The 24,130-nt window shown below is 42.9% G+C and overlaps 1 protein-coding gene across 1 annotated transcript in view; it reads left to right on the top strand.

The window, feature by feature from the left end:
* Nucleotides 1–24,130, top strand: part of myo10 (myosin X) — a 230,997-nt gene that overhangs the window by 146,154 nt on the left and 60,713 nt on the right. The window contains exons 6-16 of the mRNA XM_046321903.1: nucleotides 4,729–4,853; nucleotides 6,454–6,467; nucleotides 6,693–6,777; nucleotides 10,756–10,859; nucleotides 11,451–11,580; nucleotides 13,251–13,369; nucleotides 15,815–15,961; nucleotides 17,394–17,494; nucleotides 17,960–18,026; nucleotides 18,492–18,584; nucleotides 22,386–22,454. Of these exons, the coding sequence (XP_046177859.1) occupies nucleotides 4,729–4,853; nucleotides 6,454–6,467; nucleotides 6,693–6,777; nucleotides 10,756–10,859; nucleotides 11,451–11,580; nucleotides 13,251–13,369; nucleotides 15,815–15,961; nucleotides 17,394–17,494; nucleotides 17,960–18,026; nucleotides 18,492–18,584; nucleotides 22,386–22,454 (1,054 nt within the window). The remainder of the gene's footprint in view (nucleotides 1–4,728; nucleotides 4,854–6,453; nucleotides 6,468–6,692; nucleotides 6,778–10,755; nucleotides 10,860–11,450; nucleotides 11,581–13,250; nucleotides 13,370–15,814; nucleotides 15,962–17,393; nucleotides 17,495–17,959; nucleotides 18,027–18,491; nucleotides 18,585–22,385; nucleotides 22,455–24,130) is intronic.

Below are 24,130 nucleotides of genomic sequence, written 5' to 3'. Positions count from 1 at the left end.
ACCTGATGTGGAATAGAGTTCCATGTCGTCATATAGTACTGTGTGCCTCCCATAGTCTGTTCTGGACTTGGGGATTGTGAAGAGACCTCTGGTGGCATGTCTTGTGGGGTTTGCATGGTTGTCTGAGCTGTGTGCTAGTAGTTTAAACAGACCGCTCAGTGCAGTCAGCTTGTCAACACCTCTTACAAAAACAAGTAGTGATGAATTTAATCTCTCCTCCACTTTGAGCCATGAGAGATTGACATGCATATCATTGATGTTAGCTCTCTGTGTACATTTAAATCCCGCTTTTGGAACCTGACCACACGACTGAACAGTATGTGTGTGACAAAACTAGGGCCTGTAGGACCTGCCTTGTTGATAGTGCTGTTAAGAAGGTAGAAACTAGGGCCTGTAGGACCTGCCTTGTTGATAGTGCTGTTAAGAAGGTAGAAACTAGGGCCTGTAGGACCTGCCTTGTTGATAGTGCTGTTAAGAAGGTAGAAACTAGGGCCTGTAGGACCTGCCTTGTTGGTAGTGCTGTTAAGAAGGTAGAAACTAGGGCCTGTAGGACCTGCCTTGTTGATAGTGCTGTTAAGAAGGTAGAAACTAGGGCCTGTAGGACCTGCCTTGTTGGTAGTGCTGTTAAGAAGGTAGAAACTAGGGCCTGTAGGACCTGCCTTGTTGATAGTGCTGTTAAGAAGGTAGAAACTAGGACCTGCCTTGTTGGCCTGTAGGACCTGCCTTGTTGATAGTGCTGTTAAGAAGGTAGAAACTAGGGCCTGTAGGACCTGCCTTGTTGATAGTGCTGTTAAGAAGGTAGAAACTAGGGCCTGTAGGACCTGCCTTGTTGATAGTGCTGTTAAGAAGGTAGAAACTAGGGCCTGTAGGACCTGCCTTGTTGATAGTGCTGTTAAGAAGGTAGAAACTAGGGCCTGTAGGACCTGCCTTGTTGATAGTGCTGTTAAGAAGGTAGGGCCTGTAGGACCTGCCTTGTTGGTAGTGCTGTTAAGAAGGTAGAAACTAGGGCCTGTAGGACCTGCCTTGTTGGTAGTGCTGTTAAGAAGGTAGAAACTAGGGCCTGTAGGACCTGCCTTGTTGATAGTTTTAAGAAGGTAGAAACTAGGGCCTGTAGGACCTGCCTAGTTGATAGTGTTGTTAAGAAGGTAGAAACTAGGGCCTGTAGGACCTGCCTTGTTGATAGTGCTGTTAAGAAGGTAGAGTAACGCTTTATTATGGACAGACTTCTCCCCATCTAAGATACTGTTTTGACCATGACAGTTTACAATCCAGGGTTACTCCAAGCAGTTTAGTCACCTCAACTTGCTCAATTTCTACATTATGCATTACCAGATATAGTTGAGGTTTAGGGTTTAGTGAATGATTGTCCCAAATATAATTATTTTAGTTTTTGAAATATTTAGGGCTAACTTATTCCTTGCCACCCATTCTGAAACTAACTGCAGCTCTTTGTCAAGTGTTGCAGTGATTTCACTCGATGTAGTAGCTGACGTGTATAGCGTTGAGTCATCCTCATACATAGACCCTAACACCCTCTGTGTTCTGATAGACAGGTAACTCTTTATCCACGTTGTACCAGCAGAAGACTATGATCGATAATGTCAAAAGCCACACTGAAGTCTAACAAAACAGCCCCCACAATCTATCATCAATTTCTCTCAACGAATCATCAGTCATTTGTGTAAGGGCTGTGCTCGTTAAATCTCCTTCCCTATAAGCGTGCTGATTTTGTCCATTTGTTTACTGTAAAATAGCATTGTATCTGGTCAAACAGCATTTTTTCCAGAAGTTTTCTTACAGACTGATTGGTTTTGATCCAGTAAAGGGGGCTTTACTATTCTTGGGTAGCGGAATGACTTTTACAGAGTGGCAAGTAGCCTAGTGGTTAAGAGGTTGTAACTGAAAGATTGCTTGTTTGAATCTTCGAGCTGGCAAGGTGAAAAATCTGTTCATGTGCCCTTGAGCAAAAGCACTTACCCCTATCCAGTCGCTCTGGATAAGAGTGTCTGCTAAATGACTCAAATGTAAATGTAAAATACTTCCCTCCAGGCCTGAGGGCACACACTTTCTAGTAGGCTTAAATTGAAGATGTGGCAATATCGTCCGCTATTTTCCTCAGTAATTTTCCACACAAGTTGTCAGACCCCAGTGGCTTGTCATTGTTGATTAGACAACAATGATTTGTTCACTTCTTCCACACAATTCAAAATTACTATAATTTGATCAGTTATACTTGGATGTGTAGTGTCAGCGTTTGTTGCTGGCATGTCATGCCTAAGTTTGCTAATAAAAAATCATTGAAGTAATTGGCAATATCAGTTGGTTTTGTGATGAATGAGCCAACTGGTTCATTGAATAATGAATCTGAGATTGCCCTTTTGCCCAAAATGTCATTTAAGGTGCTCCAAAGCTTTTAACTGTCATTCTTTATATCATTTATCTTTGATTCATAGTATAGTTTCTTCTTTTTATTCAGTTCAGTCACATGATTTCTCTATAGCAGTACGTTTGCCAATCAGTTGGCAGCCAGATTTATTTGTCATTCCTTTTGCCTCATCCCTTTCAACCATATCATTTTTCAATTCCTCCTCAATCCACGAGGATTTAATCATTTTTACGTTTTAATGGGTGCATTAGTAACTGGAATATGAATTTCATAAATGTGTCAAGTGCAGTGTCTGGTTGTTCCTCATTACACACCACAGACCAGCAGCGTCTGGTTGCTCCTCATTACCCACCACAGACCAGCAGCGTCTGGTTGCTCCTCATTACACACCACAGACCAGCAGCGTCTGGTTGCTCCTCATTACCCACCACAGACCAGCAGCGTCTGGTTGCTCCTCATTACACACCACAGACCAGCAGTGTCTGGTTGCTCCTCATTACACACCACAGACCAGCAGCGTCTGGTTGCTCCTCATTACACACCACAGACCAGCAGCGTCTGGTTGCTCCTCATTACACACCACAGACCAGCAGCATCTGGTTGCTCCTCATTACACACCACAGACCAGCAGCGTCTGGTTGCTCCTCATTACCCAACACAGACCAGCAGCGTCTGGTTGCTCCTCATTACACACCACAGACCAGCAGCGTCTGGTTGCTCCTCATTACCCACCACAGACCAGCAGCGTCTGGTTGCTCCTCATTACACACAACAGACCAGCAGCGTCTGGTTGCTCCTCACTACACACCACAGACCAGCAGCGTCTGGTTGCTCCTCACTACACACCACAGACCAGCAGCGTCTGGTTGCTCCTCACTACACACCACAGACCAGCAGAGTCTGGTTGCTCATCACTACACACCACAGACCAGCAGCGTCTGGTTGCTCCTCATTACACAACAGACCAACAGAGTCTGGTTGCTCCTCATTACACCACAGACCAGCAGCGTCTGGTTGCTCCTCATTACACCACAGACCAGCAGAGTCTGGTTGCTCCTCATTACACCACAGACCAGCAGCGTCTGGTTGCTCCTCATTACACACCACAGACCAGCAGCGTCTGGTTGCTCCTCATTACACACCACAGACCAGCAGCGTCTGGTTGCTCCTCATTACACACCACAGACCAGCAGCGTCTGGTTGCTCCTCATTACACAACAGACCAGCAGAGTCTGGTTGCTCCTCATTACACCACAGACCAGCAGCGTCTGGTTGCTCCTCACTACACCACAGACCAGCAGAGTCTGGTTGCTCCTCATTACACACCACAGACCAGCAGCGTCTGGTTGCTCCTCATTACACACCACAGACCAGCAGCGTCTGGTTGCTCCTCATTACACAACAGACCAGTAGAGTCTGGTTGCTCCTCATTACACAACAGACCAGCAGAGTCTGGTTGCTCCTCATTACACACCACAGACCAGCAGCGTCTGGTTGCTCCTCATTACACACCACAGACCAGCAGCGTCTGGTTGCTCCTCATTACACAACAGACCAGTAGACTCCTCATTACACAACAGACCAGCAGAGTCTGGTTGCTCCTCATTACACACCACAGACCAGCAGCGTCTGGTTGCTCCTCATTACACAACAGACCAGCAGAGTCTGGTTGCTCCTCATTACTCACCACAGACCAGCAGCGTCTGGTTGCTCCTCACTACACACCACAGACCAGCAGCGTCTGGTTGCTCCTCACTACACACCACAGACCAGCAGCGTCTGGTTGCTCCTCATTACACACCACAGACCAGCAGCGTCTGGTTGCTCCTCATTACTCACCACAGACCAGCAGCGTCTGGTTGCTCCTCATTACACACCACAGACCAGCAGCGTCTGGTTGCTCCTCATTACACAACAGACCAACAAACAGTATTTACATCATCAACATATGAATCACTACAAAACGTATTGTATGACCTCTTATACACTATATTAGGCCCAGCCTTTGGAACTTTGGTTTTCCTAGATATGGCTACTATATTGTGATCACTACATTCGAAGGATGTGGATACTGCTTTAAAGCAAATTTCTGCAGTACAATATTCTATTGGCTCTATATGAATTATTGGGCAGCACCTGCCTACTTTATGTACAGGTTGTAAAACATTTTCAGTCATTTAACTTTTTGGAAAGAAAGTCTTTTCCCAACCTTATCTAGTTGCAGGTGCATGGAGGATGTCAAAAAACATTATTTGAAAAAAGACACTCCAGCTCGCTGCCAATATTCTTATATCAACAATTTAGTGGACTTTATCTCTCTCTGTCTCTCTCTACTCCTTTAGCCCAATCATGGAAGCCTTCGGCAACGCCAAGACCGTCTACAACAACAACTCTAGCCGGTTTGGGAAGTTTGTTCAACTACACTTCTGTCAGAAGGGCAACATCCAAGGCGGTAAAATCGTGGACTGTATCCTTTACTACGCTATTAACACCCAGAGTGTGGACAGAATTATGTTTTCTACATGTCCTGTTCAAGTTCCTATAGGAAATGCTCCAAACTGCTGCCAAGCACTCTTCAGTGAAGGGTTTAGGTGATGATTTATTAGCGTGCTTCATTGGTGTGCTGTTCCAGTTTCAAACATATGACAATCTCTGTTCTGGTGAGTTAGAGAGTTAGAGAATGGGACAATCTCTGTTCTGGTGAGTTAGAGAGTTAGAGAATGGGACAATCTCTGTTCTGGTGAGTTAGAGAGTTAGAGAATGGGACAATCTCTGTTCTGGTGAGTTAGAGAGTTAGAGAATGGGACAATCTCTGTTCTGGTGAGTTAGAGAGTTAGAGAATGGGACAATCTCTGTTCTGGTGAGTTAGAGAGTTAGAGAATGGGACAATCTCTGTTCTGGTGAGTTGAGTTAGAGAATGGGACAATCTCTGTTCTGGTGAGTTAGAGAGTTAGAGAATGGGACAATCTCTGTTCTGGTGAGTTAGAGAGTTAGAGAATGGGACAATCTCTGTTCTGGTGAGTTAGAGAGTTAGAGAATGGGACAATCTCTGTTCTGGTGAGTTAGAGAGTTAGAGAATGGGACAATCTCTGTTCTGGTGAGTTAGAGAGTTAGAGAATGGGACAATCTCTGTTCTGGTGAGTTAGAGAGTTAGAGAATGGGACAATCTCTGTTCTGGTGAGTTAGAGAGTTAGAGAATGGGACAATCTCTGTTCTGGTGAGTTAGAGAGTTAGAGAATGGGACAATCTCTGTTCTGGTGAGTTAGAGAGTTAGAGAATGGGACAATCTCTGTTCTGGTGAGTTAGAGAGTTAGAGAATGGGACAATCTCTGTTCTGGTGAGTTAGAGAGTTAGAGAATGGGACAATCTCTGTTCTGGTGAGTTAGAGAGTTAGAGAATGGGACAATCTCTGTTCTGGTGAGTTAGAGAGTTAGAGAATGGGACAATCTCTGTTCTGGTGAGTTAGAGAGTTAGAGAATGGGACAATCTCTGTTCTGGTGAGTTAGAGAGTTAGAGAATGGGACAATCTCTGTTCTGGTGAGTTAGAGAGTTAGAGAATGGGACAATCTCTGTTCTGGTGAGTTAGAGAGTTAGAGAATGGGACAATCTCTGTTCTGGTGAGTTAGAGAGTTAGAGAATGGGACAATCTCTGTTCTGGTGAGTTAGAGAGTTAGAGAATGGGACAATCTCTGTTCTGGTGAGTTAGAGAGTTAGAGAATGGGACAATCTCTGTTCTGGTGAGTTAGAGAGTTAGAGAATGGGACAATCTCTGTTCTGGTGAGTTAGAGAGTTAGAGAATGGGACAATCAATGACTAGGTGTCGAGATAGAAAACTCTGCTTTCTCTCTGGAACTATTTTCCCTCCTTTCACCTACTTTGAGGTGCGACTCTCCCTCTCTCTTTTCTCTCTCCACTCTCTCATCTGTCTGTATATTTCTCTCTCCTTCATCTTCCCCTCTTCTTTCTAAAAATCTATGCCAGATAATTGTCATACATGAATCTCAATGTGGAGCATCCGACATTTCTAAAGGTAATATATGCCTTAACTACCACCTTTCTGTGCAAAGACCTCCTAGAGAAGGTAAATATTATCTTTCTCTCTGTCTCTCTCTATCTCAATCTCTCTTTCCCCATTATCCCCTCTCTCTCTGCCTCTGGCAGTTGGTCGGTCTCTCTCTCTCTCCCTTTCTCTCTCTCTCTCTCCCTTTCTCTCTGTCTCTCTCTGTCTCTCTCTCTCCAATGTCATTGTGTTGCTATGTGTCCTGTTGGAGGTGTGTGTTGATGGTTGTGTCCTCTGCCCTATCAGAATCGAGTTGTTAGGCAGAATCCAGGGGAAAGGAACTATCACATCTTCTATGCACTTCTGGCTGGAACCAATGCAGAACAGAGGGGTGAGTGACAATATGATACATGGGTCAAACCAAAACAGAACATAAGGGTGTAGCTATCTCGTAGGCAAAACGGCCCCCAAAGTAAGATCCAAGCCCACTTTAGCATCAAAACTGAACATTGAAACCAATAATAGCCAAACTTTCTAAGATCTGGTGGCCTGCCTCGCCTAAATCGAATAAAATGTTATTTGTCACATGCTTTGTAAACAACAGGTGTAGACTAACAGTTAAAAACTTACTTATGGGTATTTTTCCAACAATGCAGAGTTAAAGATTATTCAATTCCACTATTGAAATAGTGATACGAGGAATGAATACACAGTGAATAACAATACCAAGTAAAAAAATAACATGGTTATATACAGGGGTGAGTGTGAAATTGTGTGTGAGTGTGTATGTGACATCATTATGCATATGCGTGCGTGCGTTGCGTGTGTGTGTGTGTAGAGCCCAGTGTGTGTGCATAGTCAGTGCAAGGTAGCAAGAGGGTGCAAAAAAAGGGTCAATGCAGGTTAGTCCGGGTAGCCATTTGATTAGCTTAGCAGTCTTATGGCTTGGAAGTAGAAGCTGTTCCGGGTCCTGTTGGTTCCAGACTTGGTGCACTGGTTGTCGTGCGGTAGCAGAGAGAACAGTCTATGGCTTGGGGGTCCTGGATGGCAAGGAGCTCGACCCCAGTGATGTACTGGGCCGTACTCACCACCCTCTGTAGCTCCTTGCGGTCGGGTGCCTTGCAGTTGTCGTACCAAACGGTGATGCAGCCAGTCAAGATGCTCTCGATAGTGCAGCTGTAGAACTTTTGAGGATCTCAGGGCCCATGCAAAATCTTTTCAGCGTCCTGAGGGGCAAGAGGCGCTGTAGTGCCCTCTTCACAACTGCGTGTGTGTGTTTGGACCATGTTAATTCCATAGTGATGTGGACACCGAGGAACTTGAAGCTATTGATCCTGCTCTACTACAGCCCCATCGATGTGGATGGGGGCGTGCTCGCCCCTCCGTTTCCTGGAGTCCAAGGTCAGCTCTTAACTGATGTTGAGGTTGTTGTCCTGGCACCACACTACCAGGTATCTGACCTCCTCCCTATAGGATGCCTTATCGTTGTCAATGATCAGTCCTACCATCATCGTGTTGTCAGCAAACATGACGATGGTGCTGGAGCCGTGCGCGGCCATGCAGTCGTGGGTGAACTGGGAGTCCAAGAGGGGACTGAGCACACACCTCTGATGGGGCCCCATGTTGATGGTCAGCTTGACGAATATGTTGTTGCCTACCCTCACTACCTGGAGGCGGCCCGTCAGGAAGACCAGGATCCAGTTGCAGAGGGAAGTGTTTGTTCCGGTCCTGAGCTTGGTGATGAGCTCGGAGGGGACTATAGTGTTGAATTCTTAGCTGTAGTCGATGAACAGCATTCTCACATAGGTGTTCCTCTTGTCCAGGTGGGAGAGGGCATTGTGGAGTGCAATAGAGATTGCATCATCTGTGGATCTGTTGGGGCCGTATGTGAATTGGAATGTGTCCAGGGTTTCTGGGATAATGGTGTTGATGTGATTCATGACCAGCCTTTCAAAGCATTTCATGCTATATATGTCTATGTGTTTCTCCTACAGTGGTTCTTCCTTTAAAAGTTTTGAGCTTATGCTGCGACCATTTGTGGTAGATGGTGGCATTCTGTCATTGCACAACACTATCACTAGGGGGGAGGTAGAACGCTAACCTATCGGTAGTCTAAACTGCAGCAATTAATGGAGGCGTTTTCAGTCTGAGAGTCTCTCCTCTGCCACTATAGTCCTGCATCAGGCAACAACAAAATACACTGTTGATTGTCCTGGAGTTAAGAGACAACTTGGGTAAATACAATGGGGGAATTTCACTTGACGTGGACTGACGATTTTCAGATAATAGGCACGGTGGGCTTTTGGTTTCTCTCCCTCTTTTAAAAACTGAAATAAATAATGCTAAATAACAAGCTGGCTTTATTTAAAAATTAGTAAGAATGTCTCACCCCATGTTCAAGAATGGCCTTTTTCCCTTTATTCAGATTACAATCGCTCACTTTCGGTTATTTGAAACGAAGCCATAGAAAGTTGGTTGCAATTTCAGTAGGAAAAAAAAGTAAGGAGCTTGTCTGTCGGCCCTGCATTAAAGCCCAAAATTGTTTCAAGAAAATTGTGATTAAATAAAAATATATACCAGTTTCATTTAAGGACTGAAAAATTGACAGCTGTGCCATATAGACTGCAAAATATTTGGGAAGTTATTTTTGATATACCAATTCCATGGCATGTGGTTTATGAATTAACACGCAATTTTCCATTCCTCCTGAAAGCGCTAACAGTCAAATGCATTCACGCACTTTAAACATTTGGATAATAAAGCATTTAAAGGCTGACATTGGTGGATTTTAATACTTCTGACAACCAAAATTCTAACTCCACCCATAACTTTTGGACTTTTGAACATTTCCAGAAGGATTATTAGAACCTACTGCAGGCCTAAAAGCCATGGGTACAAACAAAGTTTCCATGAGGGGTAATTAGCAGGACAATAGACTCTTCAACCAACTATCAGCAGGACAACAGGCACTTCCCATGCAAATGAACTGAATCCCCCAAAAACATTTCCACTGCATTTCAACCCTGCCACAAAAGGACCAGCTGACATCGTGTCAGTGATTCTCTTGTTAACACAGGTGTGAGTGTTGACGAGGGCAAGGCTGGAGATCATTCTTTTCATGCTGATTGAGTTCGAATAACAGACTGGAAGCTTAAAAAGGAGGGTGGTGCTTGGAATCATTGTTCTTCCTCTGACTACCATGGTTACCTGCAAGGAAACACGTGCCGTCACCATTGCTTTGCACAAAAAGGGCTTCACAGGCAAGGATATTACTGCCAGTAAGATTGCACCTAAATCAACTATTTATCGGATCATCAAGAACGTCAAGGAGAGCGGTTCAATTGTGAAGAAGGCTTCAGGGACAGACTGATATTCTGCAAAAGGTACAGGGATTGGACTGCTGAGGACTGGGGTAAAGTCATTTTCTCTGATGAATCCCCTTTCCGATTGTTTGGGGCATCCGGAAAATAGCTTGTCCGGAGAAGACAAGGTGAGCGCTACCATCAGTCCTGTGTCATGCCAACAGTAAAGCATCCTGAGACCATTCATGTGTGTGGTTGCTTCTCAGCCAAGGGAGTGGGCTCACTCACAATTTTGCCAAAGAACACAGCCATGAATAAAGAATGGTACCAACACATCCTCCGAGAGCAACTTTTCCCAACCATCCAGGAACAGTTTGGTGACGAACAATGCCTTTTCCAGCATGATGGAGCACCTTGCCATAAGGCAAAAGTGATAACTAAGTGGCTCGGGGAACAAAAGAGCGCCAACTTTTGAAAGCCAGTCACCGCTTCCCCCCACCCCCCATGTTAACAAAACGTATTCTCCTATTTTCTCCTCGCTAAATAAACGGTACTGTAGTTGCCCAGATACTTCCCACCTTTCCCTCAGCTATACATCCATGGCTCTTCCTATAACATCTGCCTCCTTCTAATCCTTGTTTCGTGTTACTGAATTTGGCGCTGTCTGTCAGATGTATCATTTTGTATTTTGGGGGGGAATAGAAACACCATTATATTAATCAAATTAATTAAGCTACATTTCTTAAAATAAATCCTGTATTCTATGTTCTTACAAAAAAAGTTTTTAAATTCTCTAGTACAGACAATATAAAAACAGTCAAATGCTTCTCAAAGATGCCCTCTGGTGGTCAAACGCATTAACACATCCAAACGCATTAACGACAACAATGATATGACACTCGCAGTAAATAACGTGCCATAGAATTCTGCGGCAGCACGCAAGCTGTGCTGTAGTACCACACAACTTTTAAAGGAAGAACCACTGTATATAATGTTAGGAGAAACACTGGTTTATACAACAATTACACTTTTAACCCATTATTGAGTCTTTCTTTTTTCCATGACAGAGGCCTTCAGTTTTTCCCCACCAGAGAATTACTACTACCTAAAGCAATCTGGCTGTGTGGCAGACAAGACAATCAACGACAAAGGCACTTTTCAGGACGTACTGGTATGGCCCTCCCATCTCTATCAATGGTTTATTGTTGATGATACAGTTCAGGGCATTCAAAAGTTACTTGCTGCAGCAAGCGGTACATTTTTAACCGAACATTCGTGAGGTGATGCCAAGTTCATTAGCAATCATCTAACAATAACCCATACAATTAAATACATTTTGGAAATATGCCCATGGCAATGTTACATCCCCTTTGAAGCAAATGTCGTTTTTTTTGCTAATATACAGTACTTTTTTTGTTCACTTTTTATTGCCCAGAACGGTTGTAAAAAAAATTGACATTCGTGGAACTAAAATTTGAAAATGTCAATGACAGGGTCTTGCCACAGGGTCTTACAGCTGCACCTCATACCATAGAGACACTAAAGCACCAGATTCCACTTATAGTGGTCTGGATTCAACTTTACTTGGTTTGTTCAGGGATATGGTAATGAATTCAATTGTGTCTGGACAGATTGAATATATGGGAAAACTAGGATATATTGTGTGATTAGATTTTTTGATTTTAAAAAAATTATTGGGGGCACAACTGCCTTTTTTTGGCAGCATCAACATTCTGTTAATTTGTGTTGTTTTCCATCCCAGAATGCAATGCGGACCATGCAGTTCACAGAGGAGAATATCTGGGAGATCCTTCGGCTCCTGGCGGGAATTCTTCATGCCGGGAATATCGAGTTTATGACGGCCGGAGGAGCTCAGGTCTCTTCCAAAACAGGTTAATGTCTCTTCTCTTTTCTCTCCTTCCTCTCCTCCTCACGTTCCCCTTTTTCCTTGATACCTAATGATATGCTACTTTCCTTGAGATCCTCCCTATCCCTGTCCTAGTTCTGGGTTGTCCAAGTTTTAAGAACTGCGCTGAGATTAGCTCTCCCCTATGCCTTAGCGTTAGGGTAACCTTAACCCTTTGCCTCAGCTAAACAATAATATTCTGCCTACAAAGCTTTGAAATGTGATATGCCTTAGCGTTAGGGTAACCTTAACCTTTTGCCTCAGCTAAACAATAATATTCTGCCCACAAAGCTTTGAAATGTGATATGCCTTAGCGTTAGGGTAACCTTAACCTTTTGCCTCAGCTAAACAATAATATTCTGCCCACAAAGCTTTGAAATGTGATATGCCTTAGCGCTAGGGTAACCTTAACCTTTTGCCTCAGCTAAACAATAATATTCTGCCCACAAAGCTTTGAAATGTGATATGCCTTAGCGTTAGGGTAACCTTAACCTTTTGCCTCAGCTAAACAATAATATTCTGCCCACAAAGCTTTGAAATGTGATATGCCTTAGCGCTAGGGTAACCTTAACCTTTTGCCTCAGTTAAAACAATAATATTCTGCCTACAAAGCTTTGAAATGTGATATGTAATGAACACACTTGTCTATCAACCTTAACTGTCATAACAAGATTGCTGTTTAGAAATAACCTTGATTTAATCACATTATGAATAAATGCCTCTAGAGCAGTGGTCACCAACCTTTTCTGAGTCAAGATACTTTCACAGTTAAATATGATCTACCACTTAGATCATTTTAAAAATATAACATTAACCCAATAAAAACAGTTGTGTAGGATTGCGGTTTGTGCCGTGAGCCTAATACATTATCACAGCATATTGGATATATGCCTGGCCTGCCCATGTTGTTCTTCTCAGAACATATTAGATTTCAAATCTCCAGCTTTGATAAACATTTTTTTTTAAATCAGTTGGTGTAGCATTTGCAAAGCACAACTGAGCACATGTTGAAATAATTCATAAATAATTTGCTTTTTTATTTTACTGGACTGATGGTACCTGAATCTGATGGTCATGGTGCTTTCAAGACAACTGGGAACTCGGAAAAGACAAATCATGATGTCAAGTGATCTTCAGGTTGGAAAGTCAGAAAAGATGCCTGAGTTTCCGACTTGGAATTACGAGTTGTATGACCGTTCAAAACTATTTGTCCCAGTCAGATCTAGTTTTTTTCCCCGGAGTTCCCAGTTGTTTTGAACATGGTGTTAGTCTCAGTGGAGGAGGGGGGGGGGGAGCAACAGCAGAGGGTCCACCATCTGCTGCTGCTTTGATTACCCGGTGAGCACGGTTTAATGCCAACAGCGCAATAGACACACACACAAAAAAAGGAGTGTAAGCCTGGCTTGGCTTTTCTACAGAAATGTTTGGGGATCGACTAGGAATGCCTTGAAGATTAACCAGGTTGGTGACCACTGATCTAGAGGGGCATAGACGGATATCAAAACAAATTTTATTGGTCACATACACATGGTTAGCAGATGTTATTGCGAGTGTAGCAAAATGCTTGATGACAGCACAGCAAAGGATATCTATTGTACAGTACTTATTACACCCCCACATCCCTTTTCTAAAATACCACTGTCTGTGTGTCTGTAGCACTGGGCAGGACAGCAGACCTCCTGGGCCTGAACTCAGAACATCTGGCCGAGGTGCTGACCCACAAGTCCTTGATCCTACGGGGTGAGGAGATCTGCACGCCCCTCACCGTTGAACAGGTAACCATGACGACAGAGGGCACCAGTTGACCCCATTGTTTAACTTCTTACGGTATAGGGGACGCTTGCAGCGCGGCAAATTCAAATAAATCACACATGTAAGATACTAAATTAAAGCTACACTCGTGAATCCAGCCAACATGTCAGATTTTTAAAAGGCTTTTCGGCGAAAGCTATTATATTATGATAGCACAACAGTAAACAAAGAGGGTAGCATAGTTCAACCCTGCAGGCGCTACACAGAAATAGAATATAAAACATGCCTTACCTTTGACGAGCTTTTTTTGTTGGCACTCCAATATGTCCCATAAACATCACAAATGGTCCTTTTGTTCGATTAATTCCGTCCATATATATCCAAAATGTCCATTTATTTGGCACGTTTGATCCAGAAAACCACTGGTTCCAAATTGAGCAACGTCACTACAAAATATTTCTAAAGTTGCCTGTAAACTTTGCCAAAACATTTCAAACTACTTTTGTAGTACAACTTTAGGTATTTTTAGACATTAATAATCAATCAAATTGAAGACGGGTCTATCTGTGTTCAATACAGGAAGACAACAAACCAAGCTACTTTTCAAGTCTTGCGCAACTCTCAGTGTTACGCAGTTCCTAGATGGCCGTACTTCTTCATTGCACAAAGGAATAACCTCAATCAAATTCCAAAGACTGGTGACATCCAGTGGAAGTGGTAGGAACTGAAAACAAATTCCTAAGAAATATCATTTCCCAATGAGAAATCACTGAACAGACAGAGACTTCAAAAAAAGACAATCTGATTAGTCCTCTGGGTTTTGCCTGCTACATAAGTTCTGTTATACTCACAGACATGATTCAAACCGTTTTAGTACTAATAATAAGCATATCTTATATTCTTGGCATGAGTAGCAGGAAGTTGAAATTGGGCACGCTATTTATCCAAAAGTGAAAATGCTGCCCCCTAAACCTTAAGAAGTTAACATCAGGAAGTGGCTTCACTCCTCGACACACAAATATTTGACCCCATGGTCGACACCTGACATTAGGGCAGATAGATAGGCCAGGGCCATGAGTTATGCCATAGGGAAACATTTAGTGCTGGTGTTTCATAGTCAACGGCGCCTACCCAACTGTGAGGCTAGCCACCAACTTTGTGAAAAAAATACTTTGGTTTCAAAGTCAATGGTGGCTTATCTCTACCTCGTTTACATAGGTCCTGCTAGACAAAACAAAGCATTCATGGTCTCTTACAGTTGTGTGTGACCGCCGTTGTTGTTGTCAGCTTTTGAAGGCTGGGTGTTGTATTGGCCACTGAACCATTTCCCCTTGCATGACCTGGGTTGCGTTGACTAGGCACTAAACTTAACATTTTAAAACATAAAAAAAAAAAAAAACATAACATACAGATTAGTCCCTCACTGTTTCACCTAGTTGTCTTGCATTTGGTGCCTAATGAACCCCACCCCTATCATGTGTCTGATTTAATCACTAAAGCTAGGAGTGTAGCCAATCACATTTGACGCTGATCCAGCAGATATGGTCAGCAGATAAACAGGAGACACGACTAGTGCCAGACTGGATTATCACCGATGACGTTGCCACGAGCAGCACCGCAGATATTGAGATGAGCGAGATGCAAGACTTGGCGCAGTCACACACACACACACAGTATCTGTGCATTTGCACGGGTTCGCTGTTGGGTGCCCTGGCCTGTGCACACGCCAGGGCATGTGACTGTGTATGAGCCTGTGTATGTGCCTGCACCAATTTGTAAGTCGCTCTGGATAAGAGCATCTGCTAAATGACTTAAATGTAAATGTAAATGTGACTGTGTGAGAGTGAGGTCTTGTATCTCTCTCACCTCAATATTGGCAGTGCTGCTTGGGGCAATGTCATTTCTCTGAGTTTTCCTTTATGGTCAGGCGGGCGATGGTCTACTTGTGATAACCGGCTCAAGTGTCTCTTGTTTATCGCTGACCATGTCTGCTGGATCAGCGTCAAAGGTTCAACGCTCTTAGCGGAAATGCTGTTTGTTTTCTGCATCTGCATCGGTCATATCTCTGAGTCGATCTTGAATAACTTGGCTTGTGTAGGAGATCATATGTAGACTATTTAAACTAGCTTTTATAAATAATTCAGGCCTCTGGGGGTGCTCTGTCTAAATGGACAGAACATGTTTCCAGAAATGACTACATTGGACAGAAAGGAGCTCACCTCCCGTATTTTGCACTCAGAAAAAGCAGAAGCAGATTGTGGAAGTCACCTTTTTAAATGCATATTGCAAAGCACAAGTTGCTTATGTGTGTTTGAATCCCAGCCCACGGTATGAATGAATTCATCGTTACACCAAGCGATAGTCAATTTAAAGGTCATCCCGGAGTCATTTAGATTCCTATTTTACTTGAACGAGAACAGGGCCGCTTCCTTTTTTTTTTAACTGTGATGTCATTTCCTTTTTCCCAGGCGGTGGATTCCAGGGACTCCATGGCGATGGCACTTTATTCCCAGTGTTTCACCTGGATTATCCGGAAACTCAACAACCGTATCCGAGGGAAAGAGGACTTCAAATCCATCGGCATCCTAGACATATTTGGATTTGAGAATTTCGAGGTTGGTTGGGAAAAAAAACAATTCTGGTAGTTCAAGGTGTCTGAAAAAAGCCTTTTTGATACATTCACTAAATGATCATGTCTTATATTTCTTCTTTTTTTGGTGAGCAACACATCTTAGTCAGGAAACTCACTGATCACAAGCAATGATGTACGTTCATCTTAATGTTGAGTGGTCCTTCTGTAGCTCAGTTGGTAGAGCATGGCGCTGGTAACGCCGGGGTAGTGGGTTCGATCCCCGGGACCACCCATACGTAGAATGTATGCACACATGACTGTAAGTCGCTTTGGATAAAAGCGTCTGCTAAATGGCATATTATATTATTTATTATTATTTCTCATATCACCATCAGTAATGAATAAAAATGGCCTCCAGCAAATCCAGCCATACTACTTCAAATCAACTATCAGTCATCCATGAGACAGTTCACCCTCAAGGGCAACAGGTGTTTATCATGACCTAGATAACTCTCAAACTTAAGTAGTAGATTTGCACATTCATTATGATGTCTATGATCTTAGTGTTCCCTATAGGAGGCCCTGCATTTACAAAACATCCTAGAGGAGGAGGGCTGACATAAATTCAGTTTTGCCTTTTAAATGATAATGCATGATAGGGGGGACTGATCCTAGATCAGCACACGTACTCTGAGTTGCTTTGTGAATACAGGTGCAGATTTACAAACAAATTAATTAGAGATGGTGGAAGAAAACTGCAGGTAGCCTAGCGGTTAGAGTGTTGGGCCAGTAACCAGCAGGTAGCCTAGCGGTTAGAGTGTTGGGCCAGTAACCTGCAGGTAGCCTAGCGGTTAGAGTGTTGGGCCAGTAACCTGCAGGTAGCCTAACCTGCAGGTAGCCTAACCAGCGGTTAGAGTGTTGGAGTGTTGGGCCAGTAACCTGCAGGTAGCCTAGCGGTTAGAGTGTTGGGCCAGTAACCAGCAGGTAGCCTAGCGGTTAGAGTGTTGGGCCAGTAACCAGCAGGTAGCCTAGCGGTTAGAGTGTTGGGCCAGTAACTGAAAGGTTGCTGGTCCAAATCCCTGAGCTGATAATGTGAAAATCTGCCGATTTGCCCTTGAGCAAGCGACTTAACCCTCATTGCTCCAGGGTCGCCGTTGATTAAGGCAGACCTGGCCGTGACGCCACTCTCAGGGGGAGTTGGGGTATGCAAAAAAACACATTTGTGTGAAATAGGACAAATATAAGCATCCACCAAGTTATTATGATAATACTTGTAAGTAAAGTGAAATTGTAGAGTTTCGTGTTGTAACTGACTATTCTTACAACACGAAACCCTGTTGGAAAACTCATCAGGACCATTACAAAACAAATCACTTGGCGGATGTACCCCATGACCCCCCCCCCCCCCCCCCCCCACATCAAACAATTGTAAATATTTAGTATGTGAGTCTTACATGGGTCACTCTCTCTGACAGGTCAACCGCTTTGAGCAGTTCAACATTAACTATGCAAACGAGAAACTTCAGGAATACTTTAACAAGCACATCTTCTCGCTGGAGCAACTTGAATACAACAAGTGGGTAGACCTCAAACATGAACTTTCACATTACATTTAGACAGTGTTACAGCCTATCATTTTTGTAAATATGTATTCTATTTACAGTTGTATATCAGAATGTATAACATGTATGCTAATTTATAAAACATTTAGAAGCATGTGTAAAAATAAGAGCTTATTCATGAAGGTTACTATAAAGTGTTACAGTTTAACTTCAATTTCAATTTGATTGGCTTATGGTTTAGTTACAGGTTAACTTCAATTTCAATTTGATTGGCTCATGGTTTAGTTACAGGTTAACTTCAATTTCAATTTGATTGGCTCATGGTTTAGTTACAGGTTAACTTCAATTTCAATTTGATTGGCTCATGGTTTAGTTACAGGTTAACTTCAATTTCAATTTGATTGGCTTATGGTTTAGTTACAGGTTACCTTCAATTTCAATTTGATTGGTTTATGGTTTAGTTTTTCTTGCTCCATCAGGGAAGGGCTTGTATGGGAGGACATCAACTGGATGGACAACGGGGAATGTTTGGATCTGATAGAGAAGGTATGTCTTGTTCATTCCCACTTGAATGGGATTTTTCTCACGTTGACACGGCTAGAATTTACACTTGTGAAGCAGGTTTCATATTATGGTGATGCCTGCCACAAGGTTGGGCACAGGAGCATTGTCAAATGTAAATCTTTTCAACTTTGACTGTAGCAGCCTGATATACGCCATTTGTAAGCGCAACAGCAACCCTTAGGAACTGTGGTCCCCTTCAATTGGGAACCAACGGCTCAGTGCAATGCCATTCTAGCCGTTATAATGTGAAATCCCTTTGACCTGGCGACAACGTTACCCAGACAAATGCTGAGTGGTCATGATCTACCAGAAACAATCATTTCTATATATAAAAATACACTTATTTCTATAGATAGAAATGTTGTAAATCTATTGATTAGAGTTGTCAGGAAAACAATATACCGTTTCCGACTGGTTATGATAACATCTTGTCTATTTTCTTCACAGAAACTGGGTCTCCTTGCACTGATGAACGAGGAGAGTCACTTTCCCAAAGCCACTGACTGCACTCTACTGGAGAAGCTCCACAGCCAGCACTCGGTGAGTCAAGTCCCATTGTTATGACGTCACCAGCCGATAGCTTTAGTGGGCCTGTTGAAATACTTGAGAGAGGCATTCTTGTACCCACACGTCGGTCTGTCCATCCATCCACCCTTCCACCCATCCATCCATCCATCCACCCATCCACCCATCCACCCACCCATCCACCCACCCACCCGTCCACCCATCCACCCACCCACCCGTCCACCCACCCACCCATCCATCCACCCATCCATCCACCCATCCATCCATCCACCCATCCATCTCCATCCATCCATCTCCATCTATCCACCCATCCATCCATCCATCCACCCACCCATCTCCATCCATCCACCCATCTCCATCCACCCATCCATCCACCCACCCACCCATCCACCCACCCATCCATCCATCCACCCATCCATCCATCCATCCATCCACCCATCCATCATCCATCCATCCACCCATCCATCCATCCACCCACCCATCCATCTCCATCTATCCACCCATCCATCCATCCATCCACCCACCCATCTCCATCCATCCACCCATCCATCCACCCATCCATCCACCCACCCATCCATCCACCCACCCACCCATCCACCCACCCATCCATCCACCCACCCATCCATCCATCCACCCACCCATCCACCCACCCATCCATCCATCCATCCATCCATCCATCCATCCATCATCCATCCATCCATCCATCCATCCCCACCCATCCATCCACCCATCCATCTCCATCCATCCACCCATCCATCCATCCATCCATCCATCCCACCCATCCATCCATCCCCACCCATCCATCCATCCATCCATCCATCCATCCCCATCCATCCATCCATCCCCACCCATCCATCCATCCATCCATCCCCACCCATCCATCCACCCATCCATCCACCCATCCATCTCCATCCATCCATCCATCCATCCATCCATCCCCACCCATCCATCCATCCATCCATCCCCACCCATCCATCCATCCATCCATCCATCCATCCATCCATCCATCCATCCATCCATCCATCCTTATATCCCCCCCTTCTTTCTTACCATCCTTAAGGTAATAACTGATCTGATCAAGTTGGATTGGTGGAAACAATCCCTGATCTATGATTACTTGGAGGAAGGAAGTATTAATCTCTAAACTATTCATACAGCTTTGTATATATATATATATTGAAGAGCCCCATGTTGCGTTTCCTCAGTGATTTGAAAGGATTGTAGGTGACAGCAATGTGGCAGAAGCCACTGTAACCCTAGATGGAGTTTTCCAACACTGCAGAATCATACGACATACTTTAAGAGAGGCTGGCTACTTTTTTATGGAAAGCCAAACCATTGATACGTTAGCTAATTTTGGGGCTCGCTGCCGCCTCTACATTCATAGCATTGGCACCCAGTGCTATTACAGCTTGGTGTGAGTTACGCTCTGATCTCACCAGTGGGTGTAAAGAAACACTGAGTAGAATTTTGATTTGAGCGCAGCTCGTAAATATCCCTATAAATATTTGCGCTGCAAAATGTATAGGAGATTTATTAAATTGATTTATTCGATTATGAAAGAGTTACAGGGTATATAGGATATAATCAGGGTTGGGTAGGTTACTTTCTAAATGTAATCTGTTACAGTTACTAGTGTCAAAATTGTAATCAGCAACGTAATTTTGGGATTACCCAACCTGAGTAATGTAATCTGATTTCATTCCGTTACTTTTAGATTACTTTCCCCTTAAGAGGCATGAGAAGAAGACAAAAATGTATGTTACCAATTTATTGCAGGATAAATCAATGTTAAAGTTTTCATAGCTGGCCAAATAGGGGTGTTCAATTTTACTTTGTGCTGGTTATGTAGGCTTCTTCTAACCCATCGCTTTCTACTACATATAATAATAAGATTAAAGTCTATCAGAATTCCATTCAATACAATAAATGTTACACCCCTTGATCTTCAAGAATAGGACTTGGAAATATGGAAGTATAGATTAGCCAAATTGTTTTACCTGAGCATGACCCCAAAACGAAGGACTTATTAGCCTGCCCTACTCTGTTTATGATTTTGTTGTCATGGAGGACTGATTGGGCTCATTGATTAGAGTTGAAAAGTAAATGCTGCACTCATGGAATGGCTTTGAGCACTACTGAAAAGTGGTATGTACGTGTGAAACATGAATGCCATATTCTGCATTAGCTATAGACCTATTGTTTACCTTTTTGTTGGTGACACTTTGATATCTTGATAATATGCAGCTGTTTAAAGGGCAAATCCACAGATTAAACAATAACAAAATCGTCGCCCCACCTCTGTTTTGATAAAAAGTTCAAGAATGGGCCTGGAGAAATGTAACCAATCTCAGATGAATAGACAGAGCTATGGATGCAAGGACCGACCATCCATGATGTCAACATTACATTATCCAACATTTCAAGTTGGATAATCTTTGGATGCCGACAGCAGTCGCACCAGACATACACAGTGGCAATAAAAAGTATGTGAAGCCTTTGGAATTACCTGGATTTCTGCACAAATTTGTCATAACATTTGATCTGATCTTGGAGGACAGGCTATCTGTCCTCCAATTGAAGCTCAACAGAAGTTGGGTGATGCAACAGGACAACAACAGAATGGCTTCAACAGAAGAAAATACACCTTCTAGAGTCAGAGTCCGGACCTCAACCCGGTTTTAAAATGCTGTGGCATGACCTCGAGAGGGGTTCACACCAGACATCCTAAGAATATTGCTAAACTGAATCAGTTTTGTAAAGATAGTCTAAAATTCCTCCTGACTTTTGTGAAGGTCTGATCCGCAACTACAGAAAAAATTTGGTTGAGTTTATTTCTGCCAAAAGGAGGGTCAACCAGTTATTAAATCCAAGAGTTCACATACTTTTCCCACCCTGCACTGTGAATGTGTTCATGGTGTGTTCAATAAAGACATGAAAACATATCATTGTTTGTGTTTTATTAGTTTAAGCAGACTGTGTTTGTCTGTTGTTGTGACTTAGATGAAGGTCAGATCAAATTTTATGACCAATTTATGCAGAAATCCAGGTAATTCCAAAGGACCTTGAATTGTAGCCTACAAAAGCCTTTTCCCACGATCGATCAAACACATTTGGTGTGTCATCATAGTGGTCTCTGACTTGTGGTCAGGCTCGCTCAGGTGGAACAAACTTAAACTTGTGCCTTTTTTCAATGCTGATGTGAATGTCATTGAGAACATAGAAGTGTGAAAGTTTTTTTTTTTTCGCAGACGTCCTTTCTGAATTTAAAAGTAATCTAGTTTTTCAAAAGTATCTGTAATCTGATTACAATATTTTTGCTGGTAACGTAACAGATTAGTTACTGTTTTTTTTGCAATCCCTTACATGTAACAGATTACTGTTACTCCCCCAACCCTGGATATAATGAATGAGTTTTATGATATTTTGAGAAATCCAGAAATGCTTAAAGGATTTTGAAAGGGTACATTTTTGGCATAATAGCTTCAGTTTCTTGTCCTGAAATGAAATACTAATATATAATAATATTGCTTATTTATTTTTTCATTGATTCAACTACCTTTTCATCCCACTTACTGTACGTAACAATATAGCTAATGTAGTATATAGGCGTGCAGATCTCTTAGACTTTGTTTCTGAGTCTGAAATTATGATTAAGAAGAATATGGGAATTCAGTCAATTCTTGTCTATTTCATTGATCCTTCATTGTAGGAGATGTTATCCACACAATTGTCATATTCTAAATAATGTTGGCTCAATTGCATGGTGTGTCTAATAGCCGATAATGCTAACGCAAATCTTTTCTCATGTTACAGAAAAACCAATTTTATGTGAAACCACGCGTTGCTGTGCACAACTTTGGAGTGAGACACTATGCAGGCGAGGTAAGAGTTGTTCCTGTCTGTAACACTTTAGTTAAAACCGCAGGTATAATGCAATATGATGCCTGTACAATGCATTTTAAGACTCGTCAGGAGCTTATCGTCATCTCATAAGGATCCTCGCTAAATACAGTGCGTTTTGAGTTGAAATTCGGACACATAAGAGAAACATAACATCTTATTAGCCCCAGGATAGGACTACAGGCTAATACCATGTTATATAGCATCATACCTTTAGGTTTAAAGTGTTACCATGACACAGGAGCACGTTAGACACAACAGGACAGCATTTGCAAAGCAGACAGCAGCTCTGGCAAGCAACACGTACTGTACTTAGTAGACAAATGTGTGTGCTATTGAATGTTGCATTCGTCTCACCGCTAGTTGCTGCTCTCTGGTGGTGTATTTGTATTGGTTAAGGATCCCCATTAGCTGCTGACAAGGCAGCAGGTCCTCTTCCTGGGGTCCAGCTAAGGTTGCACATTTTGGGGAATATTCAGAAGTGGAAACTTTCCATGGAAATTAACGGGAATATATGGGAATTAACGGGAATATATGCAAATAATTTTAATACCATTTAAATGTTGATGTTTTTTGGATATATTTACCATATCATATGGAGTGTCACAGCCATTGAAAGAAGTAGACCAAAGCGCATCGTGGTGGGCGTACATATTCCTTTTTATTAGAATGATGATACCGACAAAAACAACCGTGACACACGCTTCAGGGCTCTGTGCCACAAACAAAGTTAACTACACACAATCACAGGTGGGAAAAAGGGCTGCCTAAGTATGGTTCCCAATCAGAGACAACGATAGACAGCTGTCCCTGATTGAGAACCAGACCCGGCCAAAACATAGAAATAAAGAAACATAGAAAATAGAACATAGAATGCCCACCCCACATCAAACCCTGACCTAACCAAATAGAGAAATAAAATGGCTCTCTAAGGTAAGGCGTGAAATGGAGACAGAAACAGAAACCTTTTACCTTATCATAAGTAGACATAATTGCAATGATTAAAAAATATATATATTGCAAGGATTTAAACAATTTAGTTACGAATTTAACTTTAATTAAATTATTTGACTCTTCACAGGGGATGATTTCACTGAACAACAAAAGAAAGGGAATATTGAATGATCCCCATTGATCCATTTACATTTAAGTCATTTAGCAGACGCTCTTATCCAGAGCGACTTACAAATTGGTGCATTCACCTTATGACATCCAGTGGAACAGTCACTTTACAATAGTGCATCTAAATCTTAAGGGGGGGGGGGTGAGAGGGATTACTTATCCTATCCTAGGTATTCCTTAAAGAGGTGGGGTTTCAGGTGTCTCCGGAAGGTGGCGATTGACTCCGCTGTCCTGGTGTCGTGAGGGAGTTTGTTCCATCGCATCCCCCAAAAACGTTTTCAACACACATCTGTAAAATGAGTCTCGAAACTACAGCTTTGGTTGTCTTCCTCTCAGGCTTCCATGTCTTCTCCCTGGACCTCCTCCATGTCCACCTCTTGAACATCAGACTCTCAGGCTTCCATGTCTTCTCCCTGGACCTCCTCCATGTCCACCTCTTGAACATCAGACTCTCAGGCTTCCATTTCTTCTCCCTGGACCTCCTCCATGTCCACCTCTTGAACATCAGACTCTCAGGCTTCCATGTCTTCTCCCTG

The sequence above is a fragment of the Oncorhynchus gorbuscha genome, linkage group LG22, assembly GCF_021184085.1.
Source record: "Oncorhynchus gorbuscha isolate QuinsamMale2020 ecotype Even-year linkage group LG22, OgorEven_v1.0, whole genome shotgun sequence".
Classification (NCBI taxonomy): domain Eukaryota; kingdom Metazoa; phylum Chordata; class Actinopteri; order Salmoniformes; family Salmonidae; genus Oncorhynchus; species Oncorhynchus gorbuscha.
This window is presented reverse-complemented; position numbering and strand designations above follow the sequence as displayed.